Here is a 12,054-nt window from a genome sequence, read left to right on the forward strand (position 1 = left end):
CGTTACGAGTCGTCAGCGGGTTACGAGTCGACCCGCGCATCACTAAGCCACGCCCATTCGGGCGGGTTCTGGTTTCCAATTTCTAATGTTAGGAATGTTTTTTTTTAACCATAAACAGTTTTTGTGTTACTTACAACCTAATAACAACGTTTTCTAACGTTTTCTGCTGATTTGTTTTATAACCATGAATTAGCTAACATTCCCATTGATAGATAACATTGAATAAACACCAGTGTTGGGTGTAATGCATTACTTAGTAAATTACTGTAATTTAATTACATTTCCCTTAAAAAAAGTATTCTTATTTTTTTTCTGTAATTTAATTAGTTACTTCTGTTATTGCATTAAATACTATATAGACTATAGAGCAATTCTATATAAAACAATATGGATTTTACATAAACATTTAATGTTTTTTATGTATCCTTCCTTTAAAAAGTTGGTCAGTTAAAAAAAAATGTATGCAATTTTATAATATTTATTTGAAGGAATTAAGAGTAGTTTAATTTCTATCCTTGTATTGTTCAACTGGTTGCGGTTGATATCAGATTTAGAAAGTAATTAAGGCACTACTTTTTAGAGAGATTATTTAGTACTGTTGAAAATGTAAATAGTAGCTAGCAATTAATTGCTTTTTTGGAGTAACTTACCCAACACTGAAAAACACCCATCCAACACAGAATGTACGTTCTCATTACTTTTTTCATTTCTAATGTCCTAGGAATGGTGGGTTTCATGGTTCATAAATACAAGCCAGAGTTACGCATAGTGTGAAAATCATACAGACGCATGCACTATGTAAATGATCATTTACAGCATTCGCAAGGCAAGTACTACATTACAATTTGTCATGTTTCACACTTTTCTTCTCATCATTCAGACTAAAACATTTTTTGGCAGGTGATTTCAGCCTTTCCGTATGCTGGGTTTGTTTTTCATTTATCTTTAAAAAGTTTGATAATCTACAACTGACAAATGGTACCATTGCTAGTAATTATATCACAGATGTAGTAATGATTGCACTCAACGTACTGTCAGAAACCAAACGGCAATATTACACAATGTGCAAACCACTGCAGCGTAAAATCAAAAGCAAGATTTTTCAGAAGTTTAAGCAACAGTCTTACAATAACTTTTAATACTAACAGTATACACAGATGTATGTAATTAAAACAGGGCATGTATACTAAGCTAAATTGATTCACTAGAGCCCTTACTACAGTGTGACGTGTAAAACTTTATTCAACATGAACACAGTGTATTCACAAACATAAATAATATCACTCGCACCTTTCACTCACTCGAATAAATGAACTATAGGAAAAATGTAAACCACAGTCTGTAATGAAGTGCAAAAAATCTGTTAAACCAGAGATCGCAGTCACGCACATAACTTGTAAAACATGTATTCTTTTATATTAAGTAATTTGTCTAATTTTCTTGCTAACAATCCTTGAGAAAAATGAAAATAAAAATTAAAGACACATTCTGGCAATGGTTTTAACATGCAAGCTTTGTTCATCACCAGAAATACACAGCCACCCCGAAAAGTAGTCCTAACATGAGAACTTAAACCCATTTAGTAATGCAAATTAAATTACTGCAATTATATAAATATTTTGCGGTTTACATACCAACATATTTTGTAAGTAAATAAATTTGAAGTGTAAAATGAAACAAAGGGACAAAACTTTGCGTAAATGTTTCATTGTAGCATGCACAATTCAAGATCTTGTACAGGGTGTTTGTAGGGGAAAAAGAGGGTAAAAAAAACATCTCTGCAATCTTCAGCTCAAATCTTCTTGATTTTCTCCCCAACGACAAGCGGGTTTTCTTGCCTTATTTTCTCAGCTGCATCAGCCTTATAATCAAAGCTACAGTTGTGAACATCTGAGTATCGGTGCATGCTGCAAAACAACTGTCCACACCGGCAGTCAAAGCCTGTTAGATAGAAACAAAAGTTAGATTAACTCAAGAGACCTTCATACAGGAAAAAAAAAGGAAAATCTCAGCAAACCATTTAGGTATCTCACAATGTTTTGTAACAAAGCCTGCGTGTATATGTAAGGAATAATCCACGGCCAGTTGTGCATTAAACGATTTTAATGCACAATGTGGAGGCAAAGAACCACCCGACGCCAAGCGGAGTGCATTCAAATCAGTTAATGCACAGCTAGCTATGAATTATTTCTCTTATACCATGGTCATTTGCCAGCATTGACAGGTTAAAGCTGTTATTGATGCTTGCAGTGCAATTTGGCCAAAAGGGTAAAAATGACAGTTATTTTCATCAGTTACGGCTTGTTAGATCTAGCATCCTGCCAGCTCTGAATCAGACACAGAGATAGAGCAGTAAGATTACCTTTATTTAAATGAATGAATTATAGCATTTATTTAAATTATTATTAGAGAGAGAGAGAGAGAGAGAGAGAGAGAGAGAGAGAGAGAGAGAGACTTGTGTGTGTGTTCACTTCAATTAAAGAAGTGCATTAATATAGAACACTGATTAAACTGACTGGAACTACCTGTGCATCAAACGGTTTTAATGCACACCTTCCAGCCAGTCAGTATAGAGTATTCAGACAGAGCATGGTATCAATTTAAATGTATAAATATAAAAATAATGTATAGTATATCATTTTGCATACCCGTGAGCCCCACTTTCTTGCGGCAGGTGAAGCAGCGGTTCTTCTTGGGTTTGGATTGCTCTGGCACATCCGAGGTCTGCTCTGAGACTTCTAATTCTGAAGCTGTTAAGAGTTTAATAAAGGTGGCAAAGATTTAGAAATGCTGCTAACAAGAAGAACATCTCAATGAGATTCTAAACATCAACAATTCTTGGTTGGCACCCGGTTAGAGTCTGAAACTTTTCCTCAGATATTACTGATTAAAATGTGCTGAAGGAGCGCATGTTCTCATAACTATGAAGTTATGGCAAGCATGAATCAAACCGATAACTATGAACTCTGTACTCACCTGACACTGCTTCTGTGGGTTCAGAAGTTTCATCTAACTTTCTCTTTCCTCTCGATGTGCCATCCTCCAGTGAGAAGCTACCTGCCGTAAGCAGCTTTTCTGTGGTGGATTCCTGAAGGTTTCTCGCCAGTTTACTGCATGATACTTCTATACAATCAAACACACAGGTCATTTTCCCTAAAGAATCTGCATGAAGGGTCCATAAACTCAAAGACTCTTAACACTAGTATACACCGATGTAACCCTGGGTTATAAAGCCCTGGTTTAAATAATGTTTTACATAATATTTATTCATGAAGTACTAAACTTGATGACTACTATGTTCTGATTCATATATATATATATATATATATATATATATATATATATATATATAAATAAATAAAGAAATGTTAGTCAAGTCCATTTCAGCTGTAAAGCAGCTCTACAATAGAGAATGGTGTCATTATTCAGTTCAATTTAGTAATATTGTTTCAATTCAGTTCAATAACTGTTAATGTTGCAAAGTTCATCTATTATGAAACAAGTTTAATTGAGCTAAAGTCATGTGAAAAATAAAGTACACCCTTTTGAAATCTATGGTTTTACGCATCAGGACATAATAATAAAAAAACATCTGGTCCTTGGCAGGTCTTAAAATTAGATAAATATAGGTTCAGATGAACAACACCACATGACATATTACACCGTGTCATGGTTTATTTAACAAAAACTAGGCCAAAATGGAAAAGCCATGTGTGAAAAACGAAGTACACCCTTACTGCTTCCATAGGAATTAAGAGGCTATATAGCAGTCAGGCACTGCTAATCAAATGCCTTTGAATAATTGATCATCAGCAAGCGTGGCCAACTCTATAAAAGCAGAAGTTTTGGCAGTTTGCTGGTCTGGAGCATGCAGGTGTGTGTTAACACAATGCCAAGGAGGAAAGACATCAGAAATGACCCGATGATTTTTCATTATGTCCCGATACGTAGAATTCAAACGGGTGTACTTTCTTTTTTTCACAATGGTGCCATTATTCAGCTCAAGACAGTTCAATGTTGATTCAATTCAGATCAATAACAGTGTCAGTGTTGCAAACAGTGCAGCAGAGGGATTAGACCCGATGAACAATTTCAAATGTGGACAGCCCATATGTAAAATAAACTACTCAACTAGCATTAGTTTGCTGGCAAAAGTTAAGTTTGGTAAACCAGTGTGCTCTGTTATTTAGTGACTTTCACTATTAATCTCTCTAATAAACAACTCTACCTAAGTAACAAGTAACAAACAAGAGTCTTTTGATCATTAGACAAAGACATTTACACTTGTTTAACACTGAAAAAAAAAGACAACAATGTAATCAAATGTAAAAAGGGAACTTTGAACAGTTTCTAGCCTGGTCTCAAAGCAAACAATCAGATGCATTTGAAATATGAGTTCTGGCTGTTTCTATGGAATTTGAGAGCTTTTGTCTCTTTCTGTTTCATGGTAATCTGTTCAATGTCTGGTTTTGGAGAGGTGGATGACATAATAAACAGGTCAAAGTGAAAAAGGGATGGTACCTTGCATTTTCAGGCCTGATTGAGCTGCTACTGAAGCACCATCTTTATGTGTAACTGCTGCTACTGCTGCTGTTGTTGAGAAACACTGACTGGAGAGGATGATGATGAGAAAAGATTATGTTATATAACTGAAAATACATCATGTCAGTGTAAAACATGTGGGAGTGGGTGCTATGACCAAAACCTTATATCACAGGATGAATAATTTTATATCGCAGCTGGAAATTAAATGAGAAAATATTTTAATAACCATGCTGTAATGCCTATTTGTGGATAATCATTTTAATCGAATACATTACAAATAAATGGTACTCATTTGATTGGCATATTTTGTAAATTTAATTGGAACTTGATGGACAGAAAATGAAAAAAAATAAGATTTATAAATGAGCAAGTCTGGCATCAGGGCAAAAACAGCTTCACGTTATGCAATATGTAATACCAGAGTTTAACAAAAGAATCAAAACCTTAGAACTGCCCACTGATAACCATACAAATATATCTATTGTTATATACAGGGTTCCAAATTTCCTACACATTTTCCATTTCAAAATTCCATACTTTTCCACACTCAAATTTCAAAACCTGTAGGTTTTTGAGCCCATATTTGTTGGTTCATACAGCATTATTTTCAGCATTAAATTTAGTATATAGGACAGTCATCTGTAAATATTCTTATTTTCCCCGGGGTTTTTTGTCATTGATATTCTCGAACTGATAACATGCGCTTACATGATGAGAAGAAACCTAGGTAACATTTTAATTTACAGTGTCATTGTTACAAGTTATATATAGTCACTGTAGTAATAACTATAAATTATGCATAATTACATGCTATTAACCCTAAACCAACCCCCATTCCTTACCCTAACCCGATAGTAAGTGCATGTAGTTAATTATTATTACTCAGTACTTAAATGATACCTTAAAATAAAGTGTAACCAAAACATAAAACACTTTATAAACTGCATATATTCACCTCACATGGGTTTGATACTGTAATCATGGTTTGATGTTGAATGATCACCAAACAGCAAAGTACAGTCTGATTTAGATGATTGTTCGTTCCTTTATCTGCTTCTGGTTTGAGTGGCACACGCACATTCATTTAGTGAAGTTCAAAAGAGACTCGCTTATGGTACAAGACAAAGAGCTTTGCATAATAAAAGTGTGCCTTGAATTTATTCAATTGTGTTCGACAGTCACAAAAGGATCACTAAATTTTTGCCATGAAAACACTGGTTGTATGATACATTTTTTTTTTTTAGAAATTCTTAATTTTATATTTTAGTAAACTGAATAGGGTTGATTGTCTGTAAACAAATATTTTCCATACTTATTCACCTGGAAAATAATCAAATTCCACATTTTCCATACTTTTCCAAACTGCCTAGGAACCAATATGAAATGGTAGAGCAGAATGATACATAGGGCTGAAAACAAGCTTTTGATATAATAGCCCTTCTGATATAAAAGTTGCACAAATAAACTAGATCCTATGCAATTGCAACAACTTTCAAAACTGCTATGAGACATTTTGGAGGGGTGGTAAAGAGGAAGATGTTGTACCTGTTTTGTTCATGCTGTGACGTCGATTGTACAGTCATAGATTCTCCTTTACTGCTTATGCTGGAAGACGCTGCAGGAAATAAAAGAGCAGGAATTCCAAAATGTCAACACTTCCATTTTAACTTCTCCTTATGTGAGGGTTTGTTTTTTGAGACACGTTTCCGTATGACACTGTGTCCCAACCAGGCATGACGGAACAACTTACAAGTTTCCAGTGGCATTGCATTCCTGAATGAAGGTTAAATGCTGTAGAGAATAATGAAATTACAGAATAAGCAGATGAAATGTAGATAAGCAGGATTTTGGTCCAATGATATTTCATTGTGGGAGGTGTTGCACAACACACACACCTAAGACCATAATGAGACTAAATATTAGAAACTAATTTAGAACAAAATCTCAGCGTTAGCGATAGACACACTGCAGTTCAAAAGTTCAGGAAAAGTCAAAAAAAATTAACCCGTTTATTCATCAAGGATGCATTAAACTGATCAAAAGTAAGAGAAGGCTTTTACTATATATTGTTACTGCAAAAAAAAAACTATTCATCACTTGTCGTATTTTAATGTTGATGTTCTCGTCAACAGCATTTTGGTTGTTTTTCTCTCCGCTATAGCTATACCTTTGCAAGAATTTAAATTTCATGCATTTCAATTTGTCAAATGGCTTCAATATTTGTAGATGTACTTGTTGTTGTGATATTTTAGGATGGCTGCTGCAGAAGCATGTATAGGGTCAGGAATGAAAGAAAATATGTGGGACTGTCATGTAGAGGGAGTAAGAGTTGATGATTATCAGCATTTTCCATACCTTAGCTTTTGGTGAACTGATGCCACTGCCTGACATGATCAAATACCATTGTATTTTTACACAGGGTAAAAGTAAAACAGTGCTTGGTAACAAAGAACAGTTGGAAAGGAGTCTATTTTTGTGTGACTTCTGACTCACCTGGATCACTGGATCTGCCACTGTTGTTCTGCCGCTGTAAGGAGTCTTTGTAGCAGACCGAGCACATGCTGTTATTACGTGGGTTCCCATAAAACCCGCAACCATTAGAACAAAGCACTTGGGTCTGATTGGTCTCCTGAGCCATATCCCTTTCCTGTGGAAAACAAAACAAGAGATTACTATTAAAAAGTCACAATTGTATGTGGTACAATTTCAGAAATCTTTTCACCTATAAATTGGTCACATTGGAGTAACAGTTACTTTGATGACAAAATCCATAATTCATGAATTTATCCTTTTTGGGGGCAAACAACAGACAATTGCATGCATGAGAAACGAATGGTCCGTTTCACCTTAAAAGAGCTCTGAGTCTACGATCTGTGCTTTGAATACTGAGTGCATGGCTGAATTACACTTTGTGCAGATGTTTGAGTGAATAAGACACTTATCTGATTGTCCTCTGACATGTTCTAACTGTCTCCCTGCACCTGCCTGTAAGGGTCTGGTTCTAAGACTACCTCTACAGCTGTCTCACACTCATACTGTACAGAAAATATCCTCGCTGTGTTGGGAGAAAGGAGGCATTAATAGATGGATAGATACAGATAGACATAGACCTAGAGAGACAGACAGATAGACCAAGACAGACCGAGAGAAACAGACCGATAGGACAAGTGTTGCAAATTAGCAGTTTTGCTATAATGTATCTGGCTAGTCCAATGCTATTGTTATGTCCATATCAAATAAACAAATAAATAAATAAATAAAAAATAGATCCAGACCGAGACAAACAAACCGATAGAAAGATGCATACAGAAAGATAGATAGACAGACCGAGACGGACCGACAGATAGACCGAGACAGACAGACCGAGGCAGTCAGACAGACCAACCGACAGATAGACCGAAACAGTTAGACTGAGACAGACAGACAGACAGATAGACCGAGACGGACCAACAGACAGACCGATAGACCGGGACAGACAGACATAGACGGACCGACAGACAGATAGACCGAGACAGACGGACCAACAGATAGACCGAGACAGATAGACATAGACCGAGACAGTCAGACAGATAGACAGAGACAGACAGACAGATAGACAGAGACAGACAGACAGACAGACAGATAGACTGAGACAGACAGATAGACTTACCGACTGTTAGACTGAGACAGACAGACAGATAGACCGAGTCGGACCGACAGACAGATAGACCGAGACGGACCGACAGATAGACCGAGACGGACCGACAGACAGCTGGACCGAGACGGACCGACAGACAGACAGATAGACCGGGACCGACAGACAGACAGATAGACCGGGACCGACAGACAGATAGACCGGGACCGACAGACAGATAGACCGGGACCGACAGACAGACAGATAGACCGGGACCGACAGACAGACAGATCGAGACAGTCAGACAGACAGATAGACCGAGACAGTCAGACAGACCAACTGACAGTTAGACTGAGACAAACAGACAGATAGACCGAGACAGACCGACAGATAGGCAGAGACAGACAGATAGACCGAGACAGACAGATAGACCGAGACAGACAGATAGACCGAGACAGACAGATAGACCGAGACAGACAGATAGACCGAGACAGACAGATAGACCGAGACAGACAGATAGACCGAGACAGACAGACAGACAGACAGATAGACCGAGACAGACAGATAGACCGAGACAGACAGACAGATAGACCGAGACACACAGACAGACAGACAGATAGACCGAGACAGACAGACAGATAGACCGAGACAGACAGACAGATAGACCGAGACACACAGACAGACAGACAGATAGACCGAGACAGACAGACAGATAGACCCAGACAGACAGACAATCATAGCTAGACCAGGAGAAACAGACAGATAGACAGATAAACATATAGACATAGATAGATAGACAGAGCGAGAGACAGACAGATAGATCCAGACAGACAGGTAGACAGACCAAGACAGACAGAAAAAGAAAAATAGACAGATATATAAAGACAGACAATATGCATTTTAATAAAAGTATTATTAAATAAAATAAACAAACAAACCAGGTATAAACACTGATCTGTCTTGCCTGCCCACTTGAGATCGGGTCACACTAGGTAGATGCTTTTGGTTTAACACAGGTACAACTCCATTTAGATGCAAAATAACTGGAAAACAAAAAAATTAAATAGTCACTACTGCTTCCATGTTTACTTTAGCATTACACAAACACTCAATAGATTTCAGTAGCACTAGAGTGAAACCAAACACAATGATTCAACATATCAGTGTTCAGTCAATGTTTAAGCCAAACAGCAGCTTTAAATCAACTTTCAAAAAGGTTTAAGTTGGACCTAGTGCTGACACGAGGCATGAAAAATAGCTTAATTCTGTTGTAAAGGTTAAAAACTGAAGCCACCAAGCAATTGAAGTTGCTTCAGAACAATTATATTACTCAAATCATACTCATCAAAAACAACATGCAGACAAACCTACACTGTCTGGCTAGTGTACAGTAAGCCGGTGTGCTCACATGTGTTGCCCTGTGAGAAGGTTATTAAGCGACATGCCCTGGCACTAGATCAAAAGGTCAGATAAAGACAGTTTCACTCCAGCCCCATGCAACAGGAAGTCAAGAACACTAACCAAGACCATCATAATTATCACTGCTCGAGTTCAGTATGAACTACTAACACTGAATATTAAACTTTGGGGTGTAACTTGTCACACACTTTAAATAATTTACTTGTACTGTACATCGGGAACAGGGAAGCTGAGCGCATTTCATTTCCTAAGGTCAGAAACTCAATCTCATTTACAATTAGAATAGACAAGGTGATCCAATAACAAATGCGATAAAGCCAGGTCTAAACATTGTCCAAATTATGTGTAACTGGATTTTTCAATCAAATGTAACTTAACAACATTGTAATAGGTTTGCGGTGACGATTGTGTGCATGTAAATACTCACTGTTTAGTACAAAGCCTATAGTCTTCATAAATCACAATGAGTTTGTTTCATTATCAATTAACGTTAGACTGACTACAAATAAAACTTGTAACAGTCGGATCTGAGCAACTGGGGTAATCAGGTTTCCACGGTAACTCTTGCACTATTTACACTGTCCTTTGTTTAAAAAATCATATACTATAAATGACAACACCACAAGACGTAGATTTCAACGTAATATCTCGCTCATATGTCGATACGTTTGCCTTCCTTACCTGGTAAATGGTTTATAGTGAGCACCTCTGTTTATCTACTAAGTAACGTCGCTAGCTGTTTAAATGAAAGCTGGACATCGTAAAACACATTGAGTAATAATAGAAAGGGTTACGTACACGCCCACTGAAACGCTATTGGCTGCGTGCTGTAAGCCACGCCCACGTGCATCACGATAGTCTTCCAGTCATGGTAAGTCCGATTCATTTTAGAGAATCGGTTCATTTGAAAAGTATATTTAAAGGTCAATTCGGTCTGATTTGTAAATGAAACGTTCAGACCGTTTTGTGAACTGGTTTAAACAATTCATTGATTGGAATCGACTCTGCAGAACGATTCGTCACGAATCAGTCATCGCTATTTTCTTTAACTTACGCGTAAAGTTAAAGAAAGGTGCATGTTGAGTGATGTCGTGGACGATTTTTGGGATCATTACGGATTAGCAGCAACAACTATGGGGAATATGAATACTATATGGGAAATGTTAAAAAATGTATTGACATCACAGCTACTTCCCTAAAGATATAAACAGAAGTTTAAACATCTGGCATGCAAATTTGTTTGTTTGCACAGACCTTGTAAACTAAAAGGCAGCAAATGGACAACGTACTAGTTACCATTGCACCAATGTTTGTTTACTTTTCCAACTAAGTTAATTATCTCGCTGTTAGCTTGTTAGTGACAAATGTACAAAGCTTTTCTAAACTAACAACTATTTCCTCTCTTACGAATAAATAAGTAATTATTAAGTAGCTTTCGCCACGCGACCTTATATAACAACAGGTTTTGCTCTTGTCAAGTTGGTTAGCAATCACAAAACGCCGCAGCTGTTTCACTGAATCAATTGACTAACATTCGCATTTACACTCACCTCCCGACTCCTGACGATTACTATATCAATATCGCTGGGTTAAAAGAGTTTGGTTTATTGTCTTGCACTATTAAAATGTTTGCGAAGTGTTTTCGACGTTCACCAGCTTCCCTTCCCCCACCGAGAAACAGCCTGTTTGTTAGTTTTGACACTCCAGCCCCCACTTTAACCTACCCAGTGACGTCATGATGCGACTCGTTTGTGAAACACCACCAAATAAAAACATATTTTGGACTCTTTTTGTTTTTTATATATTTAGTCCAGAATGTTGTTGTATTGCTATTCTTTTAAAGTTACTTTTAGAACAAAACCAAGTATGATATCCAAACATGCATGTAACCTCCATGTGATTAAAAAAAATAAAAAAAAAATAAATATATATATATATATATATATATATATATATATATATATATATATATATATATATATATATATATATTACCAGGAAAAATGACTTATAAAACATAACCCTCACATTGCTTTGTATTATGATTATGATGAATCATACCATTGGTCTGTATAAAATAATAATAAAATCCTCTCATCATGTACTCACTGTCACCCTCATGATGTTACAAACACATATACTTTATTATTTGAATGTGTATTTTGTGTTGTGTGTTTATGTGAAACTTATGGTACAGTCATCTTGGCCAGGACTTCCTAGAAGAAGAGATTTGTATCCCAACGGGACCTTCCTGGTAGAATAAAGGATAAATAAATAAATACCACAGGCCACCAAAGGTTAGGCAAATGGTCTGTGATCATGCACTTTCATTGTAGGCCTATGCCAATAAAAGACGAAGTAAAAGAGAAGGGCAACTCAGGCTGTCAGTCCTTAAAAGTCTGTCAAAAATCCTATTTTGTGTCCCACGGAATATATTAAAGTAAATCGAGTTTGTAAAAACACGAGGGTGGGTTTTC

General features: G+C 36.7%; 1 protein-coding gene across 4 annotated transcripts; it reads right to left on the reverse strand.

The window, feature by feature from the left end:
• Positions 1-1,217: 1,217 nt before the first annotated feature.
• Positions 1,218-11,289, reverse strand: zfand6 (zinc finger, AN1-type domain 6). 4 transcript variants are annotated; one of them, XM_077228070.1, is made up of 8 exons: positions 9,680-11,246; positions 9,123-9,201; positions 7,039-7,192; positions 6,091-6,160; positions 4,522-4,610; positions 2,977-3,123; positions 2,649-2,750; positions 1,218-1,941 (listed from the first exon to the last, which is right to left on the reverse strand). In XM_077228070.1, exons 3-8 carry the CDS (start codon positions 7,181-7,183, stop codon positions 1,793-1,795), a joined length of 702 nt encoding a protein of 233 aa, XP_077084185.1. In that variant the 5' UTR covers positions 7,184-7,192; positions 9,123-9,201; positions 9,680-11,246; the 3' UTR covers positions 1,218-1,792. The 4 variants fall into 4 exon arrangements, with proteins under 4 accessions (XP_077084185.1, XP_077084183.1, XP_077084182.1 ...); XM_077228068.1 differs by having other exon boundaries at positions 9,097-9,201; XM_077228067.1 differs by lacking the exon at positions 9,123-9,201 and having other exon boundaries at positions 11,128-11,289.
• Between the last annotated feature and the right edge of the window lie 765 nt (positions 11,290-12,054).

Source organism: Siphateles boraxobius, unplaced genomic scaffold, assembly GCF_051911475.1.
Source record: "Siphateles boraxobius isolate OS27281-9 unplaced genomic scaffold, OSU_SipBor_1 130, whole genome shotgun sequence".
NCBI lineage: Eukaryota > Metazoa > Chordata > Actinopteri > Cypriniformes > Leuciscidae > Siphateles > Siphateles boraxobius.